The following is a 22,498-nucleotide window of genomic DNA, read 5'->3' as shown; positions in this document are numbered from 1 at the left end:
TTTGACTTTGTGGGTTTTTTTGTTTTTTTTTTTTAATTCCCCACGTGGTATGGTGCTGATGCTATATGTAAGGCAGAGTTGTGGACCCAGTCCCCAGTTTATGCACTGCACAAACTGCAAACAGCATCATGGTCTCAGCTCCAAATAATTTGCAGTGTATGAAAAGCATGAAACAAAAATTCCTGGTAGACAGGAGGAGCACAGGAATTAGAGAACCAATTCTGGTCATGCTCTTGACAGTCCCTGCAGTCAAGTCACCATCCAAATCCTGTTTTGCCCTTTTTCTCTGAGGTGATGGTATGAGCAGATCACCCTGCCATTACACATTTTAATCTTTGTCAGGATAAATGTTGTAAGCAGTATTTGTATTTTTTGGTGCTGCTGAACTGCTCAGCCCCGGTACAATTCAGCAGTGACCAGATAAAACCAGACTGAGAACAGCTGTAAGCATTATTCTGTCCAGAACATCCATGTCAGATTTATTTTCCTGCATGGCTGAGTGGCATTTCTGGGGAAGTTCACAAGCCTTCCTTTGTCCTCACCACGAGTTCTTCAAACAGCCTCCTTGTTCTCCTGGTGTAACTCGTTAAGCAAATTAATTGATGAGAAGGGACACTGTAGTACTGTTTGACAGGAGCTGTGGTTCCTGAGTTGGTCAGAGGCTTTCTAGCATTATCACTGGAAAATTCTAGATCTTCAGAAGGTACAATGTGACTGTGGAACCTTTGGTTCAGGTGTCCATCTGTCCCCTTGCCCAGTTCACTTACTTTTCAGCATGCTGCTTGATTAGACTCCTAGGGATCTCAGAAGGCCTCCCAAACTGTATTAAAACTTTCTGGAAATGCAAAATTATCTAATATTCCACCTCCTCTCCCCCCTCGGCTCGGTTATCACCAGACTGTGAAGTTTTACAGGTCTAATGGGAATTTCCAGACTTTGCCCTTCTGTGCTTCTTCCTCTTTCATCAGGAGGCAGGACAGGAACTTTGCAAGTCTCATGTCAGATTTTCCAGATGGAGCTTTAAAAAATGTCTGTTTATATATAAATAATTTTGGGTAGAGTAGCAGAGTTAAACATCCCTCCTTTGTTTACAAACTACAGTCGGGGAGAAAACCCAACCATGGAGTGGTTAGTAGTGAGGCGACGCTGGTAACTGCTGAGTGGGTGCTTCAGTTTTCCTTTTCTGGGAACAAGATTCCTTCTTCTCCCAAGATTGCTGAGGGAGCACATAACCCCCCATGATTTGGTCAAAAGTTCCTGAAGAATGAAATATGTATTAAAATATGTATATAAATAAAGTTTAAACCAGGCTGGAAAACAGACTTTAAGTGCATATCTTTAGGAAATTTTGAATTTTACTTTCCAGTGCTGTTAATTTCCAGCTGTCAGCCAGTAGCCAAGAGATTTGAAAGATCCTGGTCCCACAGGGAGGAGATCAGCATGAATTTGAGTTCAGTGCCCCAGAACCACATTCAAGGCAGAGCCCTTCCATAGTTTAGTGGCACACAGAGCTTTGGACATAACAAAATGTCATATGAGATGTTTTGTCATCTCACGAGATGTTTGATGCTTAACAAAGAAGGCAGCTGGTTGTTTTTAAGTCTCTGGAGGGATTAAATCTGTGGGTTAGTGATTTTTGTAGTTACCAATGCTAGTCTGATTCTTGCTGGTGCTAGTTACTGGAAATTCAGGCTCCAGCGCTATTCAGCTTTTCCTTGAGGAATGCTTTCTTTGCTTTGCCTTCTCTAAACAGCCCTTTTTGCTTTAACTCAAGTTATACATTTTAAATTGCAAAGCTACAAATAGCTGAAAGTGGTGTCAAAATATTTAAAGCTTAATTTACTTGCAAAGCCAATAGATTCCCAAGCCATGCTGAACCCTGCTCAATCATCTGTGTCATTTTTTAGCATAATTTTCTCTCTCAAGTCTTGTTTCTGTGGTCTTCCTGTTGATGCTTTGGTTTTGACAGTTTTTTTTGTCCTAAGTTTGTGCAGCACTTAATGTAGTGGGATGCTGGGCTGTGGGTCTTGTAGGTGCTCCTGGGGGTCTAAAATTGAGGTATTTTTATTTCCTCTTTATAAATAAAACTCTTTAATAAAAATAAACAAACTAATTTTCTTTCCTCCCTTTAAATAAGATGCAATGTGGAAGGTTTGAGATTTATGCAATTGGCTCCATGCTTTTGAGTCTGGAGGAATATCAGTGTGTGGTTATGAGAACTAAGCTCCATGTTGTCTTTAAAAGAACAAGATGTGACTCTGATCCTGATTTAAAGAATTAAAAGGTATTGTTCTTTCTTTTTCTGTTTCCCCAAATAAATGCCTATATTATAATCTTTTATAATGGTTAAAAAGGATTTTCAATGTTTTTTATTTATGGAGTTGTTCTATTTTTTCCACCATCCTGTATGGTGTAAATGATGGCTCTATATGCTAAAGAAGTAGTTTATTTACAGAACCACAGGATAGTTAGGGCTGGAAGGGACCTCAAGAGATCACTCAGTTCAACCCCTGTGCCAAGGCAGGGTCGCCTGGAGCAGGTGACACAGGAACACATCCAGGTGGGTTTGGAATGCCTCCAGTGAGGAAGACTCCACACCCTTCATGGGCAGCTCTTCCAGTGTTCTGCCACCCCCAAGGTAAATAAATTCTCCCTCATGCTGAGGTGAAACTTGTTTTAGTTTATGGCTTGCAGTTATAATTAAACTAGTGGCTGCTCATTACTTGTAAGCAAGGAAGAATACTCCCTGGCAGCAGTTTTGGCACTTCTGCTATCACTGTGGCAGCTATAAAATTGTCTTTATGCAGCGAGTGTGGCACCTGCCCTAGCAGTGCCTACTGTGCATCTCTGCCTCCTGTCACCTGAGAGTGATGACATAACCTGGGATGTGATTCCTAAATCAGGAGAACAAGAAGAGGAAAAAATGGGAGTGATAGAATGATGAGAGCATGGATGTCACAGCATGTTAATTAAACTGTCTGTATCACAGAAAAGTGAGTGAAGATGACTTCACTTTTGGAAACCTTTGGTGGATATTTTCTGAAGGAAATTTGAAGGAAGATGATTTTCATGCCCAGTGTTGGCAGGTGGGATGGGAAAGAGCAGGAAAGGCACTGCAGCCACCATGGTAATCTACCAGAATACCAAGTCCCAAGGATGGGTGCACCCTCCTTTCACCCTACCAGCTCCAGATTAAACCTGACTTTTGCCATGGTGTGTATTCTGTAAACTCTGCCTTAACCTTCCCAAAATCTCTCCATATCCATGTGTGACTCTGTCCTTCCAAACAGCCTGGCAAATATTGGGATTGATAGCTCAGGTGTGTAGGTGCCTTGGGGCCTGAGGTCTTCCAGACCTGTGTGGGTTTGAACCAGGATGTGAACAGAAATAAAAAGCCAATAAAATATACAGATATATTCATGCTTGCAAATAAACTCAAACAATATTCCTTTGAATACTGTGCATTTTTCTCTTAAATAAGAGAAGGAGGGAGGAATATGTTCTGATTACTTTTGTTGGACAAAGAAAGGAATTTGTAACTGTTTTGGGTTTTCAAACAATTTGACCATGATTTTGTTATTCAAAAACACAAACAAGATCCTGTCTTTTTGTTGTGCTTTTAAAGAAAATCTTTGGCAATGGGCTCATAAAATAGTCAGCTCAAGGTATCCATCAGCTTTGAGATGTTCAGAAACTAAATTTTTATTAGGATGCAGTTTTGTACAGTTCTTGTCCCATGGCAAATGGAAAAAGATTGGACTACTGGATGCATATTCTTTTTCAAATAAAGTCAAACTTAGATTTACTTAAACTTCAAATTTTTATTGCAATTTCTATCAAGTTTCATGGTTTTAGGAACCAGTCCAGTGGAGAAACACACACACACTCTCCATTACGTCCCTTTTGTGAGGGGTGAGTACCTGTCTCGTGGGTTGGGCACAAAGGGGTGCAGGGAATTAGTGTGACATCAAGCTTTTTCCATGATCCTTGGTCCCTTCCAGCTCAGGATATTCTATGATTCCAATCCCTGTATTATCTGGTTTGTCAACTTGCTTGATGGTGTGTTGAAATTGTAGAGTATTTGGCAAGTTTTTTCTTTTATTTGGATGTTAAACGTGGGGATTGAAAATTCTTGTGACTGTCTCAGCTTTGTTTTTCATCTTGAAGTCTCTGCCCTTCATATTTTTGGAGAAAAATCTTATAAGTACTAATCTTTGATGGTAGAAAAAAATCAAAAGCCATAATAGAGAGCCAGTTAATACTCTAGATTTTCAGAGTCCTTATATTTGGTTGATTCTTGTGATTGATATCTTGGTTGTGATATTAGGAAATGTATTGTATACCAATACATGAGAAAAAAGCAGAAACTGGAGGAAAATTTCACCATCTGAGCCTTTTGGTGTTTTTGGGTTTTTTTTGTTTTGTTTTTTTTGTTTTTGTTTTTTGTTTTGTTTTTTTTCCCTCCACTCCTTGTGCTTATATTGCATGACTGCAGGAAGAAAAGGGTGGTGATGGGGAATGTGCATAAGACAGAGCTTTGTTGATCACATAATGGTGTCAATTGTTCCCAGCAGAGCAGTGAATGTTTCTGGGACTTAATTGTCCTCCACAATGAGTAACATGCTCTGTCTTGTACTGGGGTAAATCAGCCTTTCAGAGGGAGGAACATGCGATTTTTGTCTTAGCTTTCTATTGGAGTTGGTTCTTCCTTGGTTCTTGGCATTCTGAAAAAGAGGGAAATAGATTTTTGTATGGATGCAACTTCTTTCCTTTTCAAAAGTGATTAAGATAATGTTATAAATGTTTAAGGTAATGCAACAAACTTCTATAGGCCAATTTCAACCTTAAGGGTCCAAGATCATCCTTCCTGGTGAAGGCTTTCAGAAACACCCTGTTATTCAGTGGGAGCTGGCATTTCTGCAGTTCAGTGGAATTCATAGCACTATTCCCAAGTTTTTTCAACTGTTTTGTTTGTTTGATAAATTAGTATTTACATTATGCTGATTCAAGGAGAATTTTGATGGGTTTGTGGAAAACACAATGTATAACAAACCTTATAAATCTTCAGTGAGTTCACAACTGGCAAATTGTATTAGTACAATAATGTGTGCCTGAAAGTGTTTAGGCACCTTTAAGCTTTGACATGCCATCATTTGGGTGAGCAGAAAACACACCAACAAGGGAAGGCTCATGGTATTGATTATATGTTGCCAAATGGTAATTTACCCTTCTGAGGTGTTTTGTTTCTCATTATTGGTAGTATCTATCTCTGCCTTATGCTATTTAAACTGCTGAAGTGGTAGGAGATGCTGGTAAAGGGAGTAAGGGATATGGATGATGCTGCATTCTAGGAATAGCAGCAGTCTTAAATATTTAAACCTGGTCCTAGCTCTGGTATCTGGAGTTAGAGATGAGGTATGAAAATCATACAAAATGGGGAGAAATGCACTTTAGAGAGGCAACCTGGGAGCTCAGTTCATTGGACTTAAGAAGGAGATGGTAAAGAATTGTTCTGAATTAATTGTCCAGGAAGGGATGTAGAGAAAACATGGTAATAGAAATTCTTAAATTTCTATTAACATGCTGTCTGAAGCTTGGGCTTGAGCAGAACCCCAAGTTACAGTGAGTGTTTTTAACATTGTGTGGCTTTAATTGTCAGAACAGTTTGCTAACAGTTGTGTTGAAATGTTAAATGAACCCCTGGTGCTGTTCGTTTGAAAAATAATTAATTTGGGACAAACCTACAGGGGTCAGCCTTTAACACAGAAGCTCCAGCTGGCTCCTGAGTTGGGCATTTTATAATGGTTGTGACTCTGGGAGGAAACCTGTGCTCGTTCAGGAGCATCTCAGGAAGTCTGTCATTAGTAAACTTCTTAATTAGTAAATCTCCCAGGGCCCTAGACCAGCCCTGTGCATGGAGCAGAGGATGTTAATTAATTTATCCTTGCTTACATGCTTGTGATGGAAATACACAGAGTATTGTTTCTGTTGTACTGCACAAAGGTGAAATTGCTTCTCAACAGCACGGGGTCTGTGTTTGCTCCTTTCTATAATTGCAAAGCCTCACTCTGCAAAAATAACCACTCAGGCTTTTTAATTCTCATCTGGGAAACTGTGGCTCTCGTTTCAATTGCCATAACTGCTAAAATTCCACGATTTATATGGATGATCAGTTGTGATTTAGGACTAGAATCACAGGTACTTAGAAGAGAGGTGATTCAAAATCAGAATTTTATTTATTTTTTGTAAGAACACATATGTGAGAAAGAAGGCTTCCCTCTTCTATGTATTTTCATCTGTCTCCCCCCCACTAAGAGGATACTTTTTGTCTTTTGGCTGTTCCTCTTTATTTTTTCTCCTTTCTCATATATTAATACTTTCCTGTCAGGACATATTATTAGTGGATACATGCAGGTGGTGCATATACAGGTATATATCTGCACATGCATGCATTCATTATGCTTGATTAAACCTCAGATTAAAAGTTAAAAGACCAGCTGAGGACACTTTTCATAGCTGAGATTTGGAGATCTCTTTGTGTGTCTGAGGGTAACTGTCTCATTTGTTAATTAACTATTATACTGAATCTGGAGAGTCACAAGGTGAATTGCTACTGCAACTGTTTTATAAACCTGCAGCCCAGAAGTGTTGGCTACTCATTATTTGCATGGTTTCAGCTAAAGACATTTCAGCAGCCCTGCATTTGGACAAATTTAATCCCAAAGGGAGGGATGAACTGCTTTTAAAGCACAGAGTTGGAAAACCGACCGGATGTCACACTGTATGATACAAGCTCTCATTTTCTCTTATTATATTAATGGGAAAACTCCTTTGCACTTTATGTTTTGGTGTTGTGGGGTTTTTTTGTTTTGTTTTAGTTTTTTTTTTTTTTCTTTTTTTTCTTCAAGCCTGATGGTGATTGGGTGGTGGTGGAGTGGTTGGTGTCTGATGTCAGTGCTGATTTTAAATTATGACAAGGATGCTGAAATGTTTTGCTCTTTCCAGAACAGGCTCCATGAATGGAAAACCTTCCACGGGGTAATTGTGAATAACATGCATGTATTGGGTACCCTGCTAACAAAATCTTGTGCCTATAAATACACCCTATAAACCAATAAGACTACAGAGTTTTAACTAGTGGTGGTGGGGAGAGGGAATAGGAAAATCACGATTCCAGGGGTGGGGGAGGAAATCGTTGGATCGGCCCTTGGCTGGCTGGCTGTACTCAGGGAATTTCAGCCCGGGCTGGAGGTACAAGACACGAACAATAAAAGAGAGACAGCAGTGAGCGCTGCCTCCAAGCCCTTCCAGGAGGAGACTGCTCTGCCCGAGGAGCACACGCCCTTCCCGGGAATGCCGAGTGGCTACAGCACTGCAGGACTCGGGCGTATCGTGATACCTCGCTTAGATAAGGGAGAAATTGCCCACAGACCGGGCGAAAAATCATCTCACCGCCTCCCTGCGCTACTGTTGAATTTCTGGTGGCTGTTTGTAATGTAATTTGTGAGGCTTTGGGCTCTTCAGCCAGCACAGAGCAGTGCCACTGACTTCAGCAGAGCAGTACTCGCTCTGCTCTGCTAGTACAGAGCTGATTTCCAGCTGAAAATGATGTCGTGCAGCTCTAGTATCCTTATTCCCTGGGTATGGAGTATTCAATCTTCTTTTTCTTCTTGCCAGGGCCAGGATTAAAGACACGAGAAATGGGATTTTTTGTTCGGACTCAGATGTTTATTTGTTCTTATTCTTATTTGTTCTTACAAGGAGTGCTACAGCACTTCTGGCTAACAAGCCAGGCATAGCGAAATGGCGATGTATCTCGCTTGTTACAAGGTCCTTTTAAGGCTTAATTGCTCAATTAAGAGCTAACACCTAAATTATTTTTACTTTTGACCCCGTGACCAAACACCTGGGATCCGCAGTGCGGCATTTTCTATCCAATTAAAAAGTACCACCTAGACCCATGAAGAAAGAAAGAAACCTCTGCCCTAAAACCTTCATCTTACTTTATGCCTATTACTATATTCCAAACCCCCAAATTCTCCACCATGTGATATTGCATATTTCTGTTCAAACTACACACCAGTGGTTCTAGTTCCATCACTGAATATTGGAAGTCTTCTCCAAGGTCAAAAGCAGTGTTTTCCTGGGGGTCAATGCCTGACAGCACAGAAAGTTCAAAACTCCCAGTTTCTAGAGTTCCTACACAGTACTAGCTGGCACCAGCAGAAAATGCTGTTGTGCAGCTCTAGCATCCTTATTCTCTGGGGATGAAGGAGGGATATTTTGCTTTGATGGCATGCTGCAGTATGTACCTTGACTCCTAAAAAAACTCCAGGTGGGGATGCTGCCTGGCAGGTTTGGAGTTTGAAGAGCAGCACAAGAGCCTTCCTCACCCTCTGCAGCCTGAGCTCCTTGTGGCTCCAATCATAACCCAGGGAAGGGCTGTAGAACTGGAAATCTGGAAATCCTGTGAGCCTTGCTGCCAGGGGAGGAGTTAAATTGGTAAATTTGTATTAAATTGGTATTATCTTGAATAATGCCCTCCGCTGTCCAGGCAGGAGGGAAAATGAGTGTTCAAGTGTTTGCTTTGCTTTGTGAACTTCCCAGCCTGTGGAAGGATGTCCGGAGCCTTTCAAATGCCAAATGAGGATATTTAGTGCCTTCCATCCTCTCTGAGTGTGTCTGTTTTTAAATCAAGGATTACTAACTATTCCAGGAAAAGGAGCTGAGCACTGATGACCCCCAAAATTCACTAAAGACCCTGCATTTCATAGGAAATAGAGCTTATAGAGCTTTAGCTCCCCCCCCACCTTTTTTTCCCCCCCTTTTAAATATATATATATTTTTTTAAAAAATTTTTCCTGGTCTTTTGTTCCCCCCTCCATCCCTTTCCTAGGAAAAACACTGAAACATGCTTTTTTGCAGTCTGGGATAGGATAAAGAAAGCTGCCTAGTTTACTTTAATTGGGTGGTTTTTGTTGGTTTGTTTTTTGGGGATTTTTGACCCACAAGTAGGATTCTGGTGGCTAGCAGCAGTTGGTTAGGAAAAGAGAAGTATGAGATGAAGTGTAACATTAAAGGATGAGATTTCTGCTTCTAATACACAGCAGGGTAAAGACTTTCTTAGCTAAAACCTGTCTCTGATTCATCACTTGATGCCCTGTGAGGCAGGGGCCCTTCATTAATTTGTCTGCCTCCTTTTTGACACAGTGACCTGTGCTGAGACCTTCCAGTTACGTCTTTTAAAGGCAGCCAACTCCCTGAGGATTCCATTGCTTGCTCCCAGCCTTTACCCTGGGAGAAGAGCAGAAGCCCTGATGTCCTACATTCTCTACTACCTGTGATAGGACACACAAGCACCTTCTATAATTTCTATGAGTTTCCAAGACTGGAAATTTCCTCTGCTTGCAGAAAAGTTGTTTCCTACCTCTGATTGTAATTTTATCTTTTCCCTTTCTGTCCTTTCCTACGTTTCTGAGTGGACTTTCCCTCATTTGCTTTTTTTTTGTGTGGCATCTGAGGATGTGGCATTTGGGGTTTCTGTTTGCTCCAGATGCCAGGAATACTTTGTTTAGATTGCATGAGGATCACTTAATTTCTGCAGCAAACTGCACTGATTGATTTTATGCAAACAGACTTTGTACAGGATAGAGTCCTTCAATTCAAACATACTTATAGCAGAATCAGGACTTGTTACATGCAACCTGGTATTTGAACAAAGCAATGAAAAACAGTATTATGAATATTTTTTCTCAGAAATCCTTCCTGTGCTGTTTCCAATAATGGAATATAGATTTTTTTTTTTTTTTTTTTTTTTTTGGCAATACTTCATAGATATTTACATGTTTTCTCCTGTGTCTCAAGTGTACTGTTTAGGAAATTTGCCAGAACTGCCCAACCATCACTAAGCTTTGTATAGGAACAATATACAATATAAATCAATAAATGCCCTTTTAAATTACCATTTCCTTATTTTTGTGGGGAGAAAAAAAAGACAGGATGAAAGAAGTTTGTTTTTATATGTCTATCTCAATTAATTTTGTTTTGTTCCCCAAGATCGCTAACACACTTAAGAAATGTCACAATGTCTGGCTTATCTGAACCAGCACTGTTCTTATTCTTAAGGAATTTTTCCAGGTGTTCTCCCTTTACCTTCCTTATGTGCCAAACAAAAAAGTGCCAATCAAAACCCTGCTGGATTTAGATTTGCAAGAGGAAGTTGCCAAATGAAGTGACTTATTTGGGGCTCAAGAAGTGAAAGAAGTAGAACTGAGACAATGATAAAATACCATGGTGATAGATCTAGCTCCCCCTATACTGAGTAGTGCTGGGCATTCCCATGAGAAAAGGTTTAGGGAACATTTCTCTGGAATCTCTCATGTTCACACTCTCAGGGTTAGGAAGGAACGGCTGAGATGTGGAAGCTGGGTCCAAGAGGAGAGAACAATTCCCAGTCAGTGCAGTGTGTTGCCTCCTAAGGCCTTTGTTAATCTTAGCAGTTATTGAAAATATGATGAATGGGACATGGAAAGTCAAGTAAGGTGCGACAAACTCTGGTTTTTGTGTGTTCAGTGCTGTACACATGCCCATAAATTTGGTGCCCACCCTGCAAACAAGTCAGAGCAGGATTCACTTGTTACCATGTGTTGTTCTAAAGGAACATTTCAAGGACCAAATGTCTTGCTCTGATAGAAGGTGGCAAAATTCAAGTATGTTTGCACCTAGAGAATAAACCCAGGGCATTACCAGCTCTGAATTTTTCTTTCTGCTTTAAGGCAATTGTTTAGGAAAAAAGGCTTAATGGTTCTGTGGCCTTTGAGGTGTGGAGCATCCTACTATTCCTTTTGAATAACATTCTGTCAAATAAATATGCTGCCTGTTGGCTCAGCCAGTGAGATTTGTCACACATACACATGTGAAATGTATTTCAAAGACTTTATCTGTCAGTTTTTAAAACTATTTCCCCTCATTGTACCTTCCTGGCAATTAAGAGTGCCTGATTTCCACGATAGCAATTTAATCTATTGTCTTGAGAATCGGGCGGATGTGACGTCCGCATTTTTATCTTTTCCTCTTAAATGGACAAGAGTTCCTGGCTTGTACAAAAACAAGAGGTTTCAGACCAAAGCCATTCCAGTCTTGACTTCTGAAGCACCAGGGGAACAATGATGTTGTAGGCTAGAGGTGGAAACTGGAGGAGTTTCTTGCTCATGTGCAAGAGGAGCCTCACACAGAAGGTAAATTTGTTTCTAATTAAGCCAGTGATAAAACTGTAGAGGGTTTTATACTGGCAGATCTTACTGGTTTGTATTCTGACTTGTTAGTGGTACCTGCTCTATTAGAATTGGGGGAAACTCCATCTGCAGCTCAGAACAGAATGGGATGTGAAAGGGAACTAATGGGAAGGGATTTACACCTTGCCCTTTTTCTCTGCCTGCTTTGTAAAACAAAAGGGTTAACAAAGAACAGCAGTTTGTTTTATCACAATAACACTGTGAATGCACCAAAAATACAGTAGCAAATGCAATCTAAAAATAATAATTTTTTTACCATTCTTTTTAGTGTCATTTCCATGCAGTTTTTGTAGTTGCCACTTCTGCTACCTTGCAGCCTTCTGTCAGTTTGGGGTTGCCATTCTTTTTAGTGTCATTTCCATGCAGTTTTTGTAGTTGCCACTTCTGCTACCTTGCAGCCTTCTGTCAGTTTGGGATTTGCAGAATTATATTAGACTGAGTTCTACAATAGATTGACTTATTTACACAAGACAGGAAAATATCAATCTCAGTGTTTATGTAGCTGTGAGTTGGACCTACATAACTAAAAGCAATCAGAAATGTGTGTCTATACCTGAAATCTCAATTTGTCTTTGCAACATACATTCTAGTCTTTAATTAGAGGGTTCCTTTAGGAAAAGGTGTGTCTGGTCTTCTGGAATTAATATCTTAACCTTGGTGTATTTAAGCCTCTCTAGTTGCTTATATGATCACTGCAAGTAATTCCCTTAGATGGAGCTCCCTGCAGCTTTCAGCCTTAACTGTTGATGTTTTGCCATATAGATCACCATCTGCATGACCTTCCTATCCCATTATTAATAATTTTTAAAGGCCTAGTTATCCTGAGGGTAGTTTACACACATATGGAAACAATGGCTGACATCCTGGTTGTTGAAAGGAGGAGGCAATGCTAAAACTGATTTTGCTGAATGAAAATTTTCATCCTGGGTCTTTAATCTCTGCACAATTTCCTCCTTTAGCTTCTTGTCCCTTATTTCAAGCACATTATCACCTTGAAATCAGTGGATGGTGCCAAACAAACCTTCTGGCTGGTGCAAAATCTGTATATTCTTTCCCTGTTGTGGATAGCAGAGTGCAAATCTTATGCTGCAGAGGTGACTTCTACTGGAGCCAGCTTGGCTGAGCCAGTCTGAGGTGCTTCTTCACATCAGGCTAGCTGAGAAATAATGCTGTGCATTGAAAGGCTTTGTGTGCAGGGTGTTAACTGAGGGGAATTGGGATGTCTGTCTGTGCTTCATGTGGAGGTAGCTCACTTCCCTGCCATGAGAAATGAAAATGGGGGCAAAGAATAATAAATAACTCTCCTAGATTACCTAGCTAAAGCAGAATAGAGGGCAGCTGAATTACCATGACTGTCTGCATGGAATATGGCTTTCTGAAATGTTGCAGAACTTCAATAATATTTGCCTTTAAAAAGAAGGGATAGAAAGTGATGAGGAATTGTGAAACAGACTGTGTGTCAAACTAATACTATTCTAAACTTTCACTTTTTGGTTTTTAACAGATGCTCCTCTTGACAGTGCTGCAAACAAACCTACTGCTGGCCACTGTAATCACAGGTAAGAAAACAGGTTTTGACTAGAATATATTTTCACTATTTTTTTTTGTGAGATATGAGCCCCCCCTTCCCCTTTTTGTATTGACACAGGGATTATTCTCACCATGCTGCAGGCATCAATAAAGTAATTCCTTTTGTCTTTTTACCTTGAAACAGGCACTGTGTTGAGTCCCAAACACTCTCTGAAGTCAGGGCTGTTTGACTGAACAAGATATCGGGCTTTCCTAGTGCCCTATAGGCTTTAATGGGGTTGCAGGCAGGCACAAATGAACTTATGGCATTCCTCAAGGATCAGGGCTTAAATTACCCATGCAAGGTTTGGGCTGGTGGAAATAAAGCAAAAAAAAAAGGCATTTCAGTAATGCATATAATAATAATAATAATAATAGCTATGTTCCTATGGACTGCCATGCCAGGCTTACAGTCTGCCTAGAAGCTGCCAGGACATCAGTGGGGATAAATTCCAGCAGAGAAATTCCTGAACTGCAAAATGATTGCTTTAAATTGCAAGTTAATGCTGTGCTTTGATACCCAGGGTTATCAGATGCTTCACTTCAGGAGTCATCAGTTGCCCGTTGCAGCCTTTTTGGGAATGATCACATCAAAACATTTGATGGTTCCTTGTATGATTTTGCTGGGGACTGTAGCTACCTCCTTGCTGGGGACTGTCACAAGCACTCCTTCACACTCTTAGGTAAGTCTGAGCTGGGTTTCATCACTGGAAAAAAAGACTAAGAGTTCCCTTTTGTCAGATAGGATGGACCACTGCATAAAAAGGGTCTTGGTTGGGGTATGGTTTTGTTTATTTTTGGGGTTTTTTGTTTTTTTTTTTTTTTTTTCAATTTTTCAGGGAGATGTGACTGAGTTAATACTGAGTCGAGGAATAAGAACTATACAACTCTTTAGCTGTGTTCTAAACCACAGCAGTAAGAAAAAATCCCATCTTGTAGGACAGGTCTTGGAATTAGCATAGGCTTCTGCAGAGTTATTCTTGGGCATAGAAGTGATGATATATGTACTAAAACTGTGGCTTTCATACCAACTGCTATGGTAGATGTTTTTATATTCACTAATAACTCTTCTATAGTGGTCATAGCTTAAAATAAGTTTTTACTGTGTACAAATTGTCCTCCTGATTCCCAGAACTACAATATTTGGTTGTCTCATCTCCTCAGGTGATTACCAGGATGGGAACAAAGTTGGTTTCTCTGTGTATCTTGGTGAATATTTCAGTCTTCGCCTCTCTTTAGATGGAGTTGTGATGCAAGAAGACAAAAGGTACCTGTAGGAACTATTATTCTAGCAGAAAACAACCTGATGGGTTTTGTGTGTCACATGCTGAGAATTTCCTGGTTTTTTCTCCACAGGGTTTCCATACCTTTTGCCTCCAATGGTATATTTATAGAGAAGGAGGCAGGTTATTATAAAATATCCAGCGATGAGCATGGCTTTGTGGTGAAGATTGATGCCAGTGGAAACATTCAGATAGTCCTTCAAGAAAAGCACTATAATAAGACCTGTGGGTTGTGTGGCAATTTTAATAAATTCCTTGAGGATGACTTCAGAACTCGGGAAGGTAAGGTTACCACTAACTGATTGCATTTTAATGGATGCTCTGCACACTTTTCCTGCTGGGTGATTCAACAAAGATGTTGCTGATCCAGCAAAATGTTTCTACAGAACTTGTCAGGTACCTCAGCTTGGTGTGCTGAAAAGCTGTCTAAGTCCTTTCATCTCCCTTTCTCCTGAAAGGAAATTGCTGTCACATCTCATTCATGAGGAAAGCTCAGGCATATGAATGTAGCATGTTTAGAAACCTGGAAACTTTCAAATGCAAAGATAAAGCTACAGTGGGGAGACTGGCTGGAAGAAGACCCAACAGCAAAGCTGTGTCAAATACCCATTGATTCCACTGCTAAACTTTCTTGAATTAGCTGAGAGGTAGCAAGAATAGATACTGTTGCAACAGCAGAAGATTAAATTCATTTGCTTGCAGGTTTGGTGTGGGATGCTGTTCCATAAAGAGGTTACCTTTTAATGACATTTCCCTGACTGTAAGGGCTGTGGGATTGGGGGTGCACCTTATATCACGCCAATTTCTCCTGAGAACAAGAGGCAAGACTGCTTTTTGCTGCTCAGTACACCTTTGTGTAAAGAGTTTCTGAAGAGCCTGAATGAGACTTTGAAAGATTGGTCTTGATTTGTGGTATTTCAGAGTGTCTTTTAATTCTGAGCACTTACCTGAAGAGGTTTGAAGTTAGGTAATACATTAATGTATTAGACTGATAATATGAAGTGTGCATGAAAAATAAATTATTCAGAAGATAGAAAGGGAGGCAAAGCAGCTTGGGAAGGAGCCTGACAGTGCTCCTACTGGCACTCAGGATACATAAGCATAGCTTCAGTGTTCAGACAAAAAAAAAAAAAAAAAGATCTTCTGGTATGTTAAAATTATTAATCTGTCCTTCAGCAATGTAACCAATAAGAAACAAGTGCTGGTCACAGAACTGCTTGCTAGGGCTTGGATCCCTTGATGTCTGAATAAGATGAGATAGGAAGTTTATGGCTTTTTCTTGAGAAAGTCAACAGTAGTAGGGCTCTTAGAAAAAGCAGAAATCAAAAAGGAGACTGTTATGCCTTGGACTGGTCAAATGCAGACAAGGCCTCTCTGCTGCTCATGTTTAAATGTGTTTCATGCTGCATTTGTTTTACATGCTGGAGGCTGTATATTCCCTCTTTAAAAAAGCAGTCCATTCACAGACACGGATTTTTGGAATGTAATGAAGTCCATGACATAGTCTCTGCTTGGAGGAGCTGTAAAATAATAAAGGTGTGACAGAGAAAATGTGTTCTCTGCGTCTCTTACAGAAGTCACGGATTTCCTCATGTTTATTCACCTGTGTGGATACACAGATCTATGATTTTAGCCTGAAGAATAGAACTGTGTGTCAGCAATTCTGCCAGTTTTTCCAGTGATACAAAAGACCTTTCATTTAAACTAATTTAGAAGGAATTAGACTGAATTATGCTTGAATTTGTTGTATCAGTGAGGGACGTCACTACACCTACGTGCTGTTTGTCTCCTTGGCAGCTCTGCTGGTTCACTGGAGCATTTCTTAACTTGCTCCAAGTAAATCAGTTATGGAGTAATTCCGATGACTTTTTTGTTTGTTTTTTAATATACTGTTGAATCTAGCTTCCTGGTGAGGGGCAAGACAAACAACTGGGAGAGGTAATATTCTTTAAACAGGAAAAGTAGGCAACCTCTTGGAAACCTGTGATACATTTTACCCTTTTATTTTCACTAAAGTTTTTAGTTGTTCTTCCTTCAGGCTGATTAGATCTCCTGAAGGTCAGCCTGTCCAGGATGTGAGCTTGGTGTAAGGACTTAATGATCAGAGGGCAGTGAAGGGTTACCTTAAAATTGTCACCAGACTGAACTGCCCTGTTGGTGTGTCCATTGCTTCTTGTTAAAAACTGGAATTTATCAGATTGGGGTCTCAGTTCTAGTAAATCAGATTTCTGGGATGGATTTGTATTGATAAGAGATATGCTAAGATCTTTGAGCTTCAGAATAACATGCAGTGGAAACAAATGAAAGTATTGTTTTTCTGTATTTTAGGGAAAGAAATTATTGGGGTTTAATAACACAGTCTGATTTTTCCCTTAAGGAAGTGGGGTATGATATAGAACTTCATTGATTATATCTGGGTTGTTTTTAGGATGGAGGTGAAAGAAGAGGCAAAGCACCTGCTCTGTGAGTGGATATTGCCACTTACAGTGAGTAAATAAAGGAGGTTTGAACAGAAAGGTGTTTAAAACATAATGGGCACTGCAATTGCATTTCTTTTCTCTTGATATATTTATACTCCTGTTCTATAATCTATTTTCTGTAATCTATTCAAACATGCTGTTGTCATGATGCTCTTATGACTCCTCACTGTGTTTTTTAGTGTGGAAATGGAGGACTGATGAGAGAATAGCACACATTGTTTTGTGTACACTTTGAATGCTCAGCTATTGAGGTCCTGGAGCTCTGAAGGCTGAAAATAAAATTGATACATTGGTAAACTAACACTGGTGAGACTGAGCCTTGAAGGCCATAGGTTAGTTCTTTAACTCCCCCAAAAAGCCTCTCCAGTAGGTTTTGGGGTTCACAGAATATCCTGAGTTGAAAGGGACCCACAAGGATCAACACAGGACACCCCAAGACTCCTATGTTGTCCAAATACTCCTTGAGCCCTGGCATCCTTGGGGCTGTGATGATTTCCCTGTGGAGCCTGTTCATTGCCTTACCACCCTCTAGGGGAAGAGCCTTTCCCAAAGCTGCAGACACACTGTCCTTCAGACAGGCTGGGGTGCTGAGTCACTGCCATTGACATGGTTCCTACAATAGCTCATCCTGTGGAAAAGTGCTCATGTCCTGTCCAGACTGACAAACAACATGGATTTTATTCTATGAACTTGCTTGTTTATTGGATATGGAAGCAAAGCCAAGCCAAACCTTGAGAGTTTGTTCTCACACTTCAAGCATAACTAAAATGTCAAAATAAATGTCTCGGAAGTTTTCTAGGGTTTTTGTTTAGTCTTTTGTCTGTTTGTTTTTCTCCCAGACCCTAGCAAAGGGTTTCCCTTCTGCTTTTTGTTGCTATATAAGGTCTGGTCCTTCATGGCCATTCTGTGATGGCTTCTGAGACTTGCCAGTTGAACAGGCTCTGCTTTCTGACCTCAGCATGCACTTCTAGCTGGTTGCCAGACTGCTCATATCAGAAACATGAAGCTGAGTTCTTTCTAGATGCTCAGATACTTATTTGGTCACCTTCAGCCCACAGCTGTGACCATTCTGACCATTGTCACGAGCATTTTATCCAGAGGATTGAGAACACAGGCCAGAGGAGATAACTTACATAGTATGACAGGGGAAAGCTGACACAGCACAGGCAATTTGATCCTGGAAGCTCCTCAGGATGTGCACACAGGAGCAAGCTGGTGAATTCCCTTAGCCCTGCAGCATATGAGTGGCCTCAGGGAGTGTTCTTTCCCTGCAGAAATGGTGAGGGAATTCCTCCCCAGTGAATGAGGCTGCAGCACAATGATGCCAGAGCTTATCCATGTACCTGCAGCTTCATACTCTAGGCACAGGATCACTGAGGCTGGAAAAAAACCTCCAAGATAAAATCCAGCCTTTGGCCAAACACCACCTTGTCAACTAAACCAGGGCATTAATTGCCACGTCCAATCATTGCTGGTGTTGCTGTGATGGGTGCTTGGATGTCTAACTCATCCTTGAAGACTTTTTGTGCAAAACAGATCATTCAAATCCAACACAGGGATGCCTCTCCATCATTTTGTTATTTGCACATGCCACACACTTAGTACAGTGGAAGGAAAGAAAGAAATCCCAGCCTAAATTAATCCAGCATCCCATTATGTTTGGTTTTTTTTTTTTGGCAATGGCAGGAAGCAGGTTTCTGGGAATTTGGTATCCAAATTACAAAGATGTTTATGATAAAAAAATACCCGTGGAGAGCTGTGGATAAAGTCTGCTCCAGCTGCAAGCAAAATCCTCCAGCCTAAAGCTCCTGAAATGCAGACTATATGATGAATATATATATATATTCACAGGAGAGTCAGTAAAGGTAAACACATAGAAGCAGGCAGTATCTTCAAGGAACAATCTGATATTTCAGGTGATGATTTAATTTCAGAAATAGTGTAGATGTATGACTGAAAGTGTGACTTCTCAGCATGTGGTACCTGGCACCAGAAGCTTTTAGAGCACATTCCAAACTCACAGTGATAGTAGTGCAGTTAATAAATATTTTATTTGTTTGCCTAAGAGAGTAAACACAGGTATAGGTCATTCTGAAATACAAATTTCTTGGCATTTTAAAGGATATCAGTAATTTGATTTTAGGCAAGTGAATGCTTGTGTTTAGGATGAGTCAGTAATCCCATTTTCTTGCATTTTTAATTAGAAGTAAAGGGAATAGATTCCTAAGGGAATTACAAGTGGTACAGGTGACAATGACTTGTGTTGAGGCTCTTTGTTTTAGGGCATTCATCTGAGATGCCAGAAACCTGCATTCCTAACCTCTGTGCTTTATTCAGGGTCTGGCATTTAAGTTAGGCATTTCTCTTGTGAGGAGTGTGGCTGCATCACTAGGCTGTAGAGTTTTGGAGATGGCTCTTTCCCTCTCCTGTTCAATATTACTGATTTTACATTCACTGAGCTGGAGAAGGCAGGAAAAATTTTAAAGCCCATGGCTTTATTTTGTATCATTAATTTGATCCAAACTGTGGATCAATTTTTGGGCAGCCTTACCAATAGTTTTGCTTGTCTGGAATAATGTAAAACTGTGTAAAAAAAGACTCCCAAAACAACAAGCAAAAACTACCCTCACAAAACCACCCCTCCTCCTCCCCCCCCCCCCCCCCCCCCCCCCCCCCCCGCCACTGCTTTATAAATAACATTTATTTTATAGGTGAGTTAACAGAGCCTGGGAGAGTTATCCGATGGGCTTGTGGCCATATGGAAAATCTGCAGGAGGTCCAGGGAGGGAGGTGAGGGTTCCTGCTTCCCACTCCCCTGGAGCATGAGGGGATTATTCCTGATGCTTTGCTTGCCTGACCATCAGTGTCTAAGTAAATAAGCTGGTGCCAGTTTCAGATTTCAGAAGGACTGGTGGTTGGAGCCTCAGATAATCACAGTGAGCAAGGATTTTGCTATGAAGAGTGGCTATCCACAATCTGAAAATCTTTCTGAAGGGAGACAGATGTGACTCAGCAATTGGAACACTACAGGCATAGTCCAGCAGGACCCTGCCTGCTGCTCAGGTCGGGGGAAAGTGGCCCTCTTCTCATAGATTTCTGCAAGATCACAGGTGTTGTGATGTTTCTGGGATGTTAGGAGCAGGTGGGATTTGTGTTGTCCTTTAATATCTGCTTCCTGGATCCATCTTGCATGCTAAAAGGAGATTCTACCCCAGCTGGCTGTCTGGGGATCTTGGCTTTTGAGCAGCCAGTTTACCTGCTGGGATGTCTACTGTGGTCCACATCAGACACTCCTTCTTCAAGCACTTGTCTCCAAATCCTTTGTTTTCATTATGTTTTGTGACAATTTCTATTTTCAACATGTTTTCCTGCAAGTCTTAGGCAAAACCAGTGCTTTAGCCAAAGTCCCACCCAGACTGCATGGAGGGTTTCTGGGTGTAGGGCTCTGATGAGCCCTGTGAGAGAATGGTTTCTGCAGGATCTTGGCTGCTTCCAGGAAGAAGAGGTGGCCACAGAAAGGGCAGAAGGCAAAACAAAATTATGTTGTGCAAGAGATGAGGGCAGTCCTGCTGTATGGTGGGATTGCAGTGCCAGATTTTGACTGCATCACCTGCCCACTTAGCCTAAAAAATAATCTGGAGTTTATTGTGTTGTCCCTTCCACTGCCTTTCCTCTTTCTCCCTTCTTGAGCTGTTCAGCAGAAAGAAATGGAGGTATCAGGTAGGAAAGGCAGGGGTCCTGGCAGCTGCCCTTTACCCAGAGCAGTCAGATGTACCATAGATATTTCTCCCTCCCCACTTTTCTTCCTGAAGCCTCATCAAATAAGTGAAGTATTTAGGTTGGAAAAGACATCCTAGATCACCAAGCCAAATCTTTGAGTGATCTTGTCAACTAAAACTGAGCACTGAGTACCATGTTCAGTCGTTCCTTGAGCACTTACAGGGGTGGTGACTCCACCACCCTGTTCAGCAGCCTGTTCTAATGCTTGACAATCCTCTCAATGAAGAAATTCTTCCTGGTGTCCAACCTGAGCCTCCCCTGGCACAGCTTGAGGCTGTTTGCTCCCATCCTGTCCCTGTTCCTTGGGAGCAGAGCCTGACCCCCCAGCTGTCTCCTCCTGTCAGGGAGTTGTGCAGAGCCAGAAGGTTCCCTGAGCCTCCTTTTCTCCAGGCTGAGCCCCTTTCCCAGCTCCCTCAGCTGCTTCTCACATGACTGACTCTCCAGACCCTTCACTTACTTGAAGTGTGAGTCATAGAATACAGCAAACAAAAAATTAAAATCATATAATGTAAGTGTTGCATAAAATAACTGTATAAGAGGTGTAAATTTACAAGCACCACAGAAGAAAAAAAAAATGGAACTAGAAGAATGAAAAAACAAGTGACCAGTATTTTAGGGCAAACAGTTGTCCTGACCTTCAGATCTTAGCTTGTGGGTGAAGGAGCCCCCAGGGGTAGCTGGATTCCAGCAGGAATCCTGGTGTGGATGTGCAGCCAGGACTGGAGAAACACTTCTGCAGAGCAGAGCCCAGTTCCTGTTTCACACCTGCTAGGGCAAGGCCACCTTAGTGCAAACAAAAGGCAGTTTGGCACCTTGCTCCTCCTCAGGCTGGCTTGCACTGCTGCTCTAATGTTTATAATACATGGTAAGATAAAGGGTTGTGTTCTTGTTGTTGCTGCATTTCTTTTCTTGTGCCAAGTCCTGGCTGCATAGATGAAAATTTTGTGTCTTTTATCCCCTTTCCGTGAGAGTTTTCTTCCTTTGATATCTGCTGTGTGCCTAATACATGCTACCTTTAAAAGCCCCAAATTTCTAGTTTACAAAAAAGTCTGGAGCTCTTAATACCTCTGCCTTAGCACTCTCAGTGCAGTTTTCATGACTACTCCATAGTTTAAGAATTTTAGTGATCTGTATGTTCCTTGTGTTTTTACTATTCAGGGAGCTCAATGGAATTGTTATTATCTATACATATGTATATTATTATATATTCTATAGGTATCTTTGGGAAGAATTTCTTTTGTTTTTCAGGTACAGCCAGGCTTGTATTTCAATATAGCCTCTGCATAAGGTCTTGGAAATGCATTAACACTGGCAATTGATATTCTCACAGGTGCCACAATGGAGTTTTAAAAAGCAACTGAGGGTCACAAAATTGTTTAGTAGCAGGTATCCACAATAGGAAACAGAGATAGTCCTGGAACCAGCAAGGCAATGGGTGGCAAAAGAGGGTGGAGGAAACATTCCCTCTCTGCGAGGATCCCCCTGCTCAGAAGGATGGAGCAAGAGCAGCAGAGAGGTGGTTTGCATCTCCCAGGAAGTCACAGTCATACAAAGTCATTCAGCTTTGCTTTTATGCAGAATGGATGCAAATCTTGCTAAGCCTGAGTCAGGAGATGCCTGTCCTGAAACACACAGGAGTGTGTTTCAGGACACCCCACCCAGGAAGAAGGTGGGCCCAAACCATGATGGTGCATATTAAAGTTCTTTGCACACAATATTTAGTTTTGGATAGGAGAAAAATCAAGGCTAGTTGGGATCAAGAGTGCTAATGCTTTTTTTCATTAAGGAAAGCATCTGGGTTTGTTTGCCTCTCTAATATGTTTTATGTTTTATTGACAACTTTTAAGTGATAGGAAGATGTGCAGGTGTGCTTTGGTTTCTGCAGATTGTAGCTGACCAGCAACAACTCCTACCATGTTCATGCAGGTGTGAGGGAGGTGGGAGCTGCCTTCTGCAGGCTGTAGTCTGTCCTTGAACTTAGAGGCATCCTTAGCAGAAGTAAATCCATGTCACTGATAGTGGCTTTTCTGCAGTCAATCCATTTGGAATAAAAATACATTTGATACAAAAAAATTGTATTTTTAAAGAGAGC

The 22,498-nt window shown here is 41.0% G+C and overlaps 1 protein-coding gene across 1 annotated transcript in view; it reads left to right on the top strand.

Annotated features, from left to right (window-relative positions):
- The first annotated feature begins 11,103 nt into the window (after positions 1–11,103).
- VWF (von Willebrand factor) overlaps positions 11,104–22,498 on the top strand; it is a 119,440-nt gene continuing 108,045 nt past the window's right edge. The window contains exons 1-5 of the mRNA XM_079303773.1: positions 11,104–11,237; positions 12,799–12,853; positions 13,388–13,546; positions 14,028–14,130; positions 14,220–14,428. Of these exons, the coding sequence (XP_079159899.1) occupies positions 11,211–11,237; positions 12,799–12,853; positions 13,388–13,546; positions 14,028–14,130; positions 14,220–14,428 (553 nt within the window). The 5' untranslated portion in view covers positions 11,104–11,210. The remainder of the gene's footprint in view (positions 11,238–12,798; positions 12,854–13,387; positions 13,547–14,027; positions 14,131–14,219; positions 14,429–22,498) is intronic.

Source organism: Erithacus rubecula, assembly GCF_903797595.1.
Source record: "Erithacus rubecula genome assembly, chromosome: 4".
Taxonomy (NCBI): Eukaryota; Metazoa; Chordata; class Aves; order Passeriformes; family Muscicapidae; genus Erithacus; species Erithacus rubecula.
This window is presented reverse-complemented; position numbering and strand designations above follow the sequence as displayed.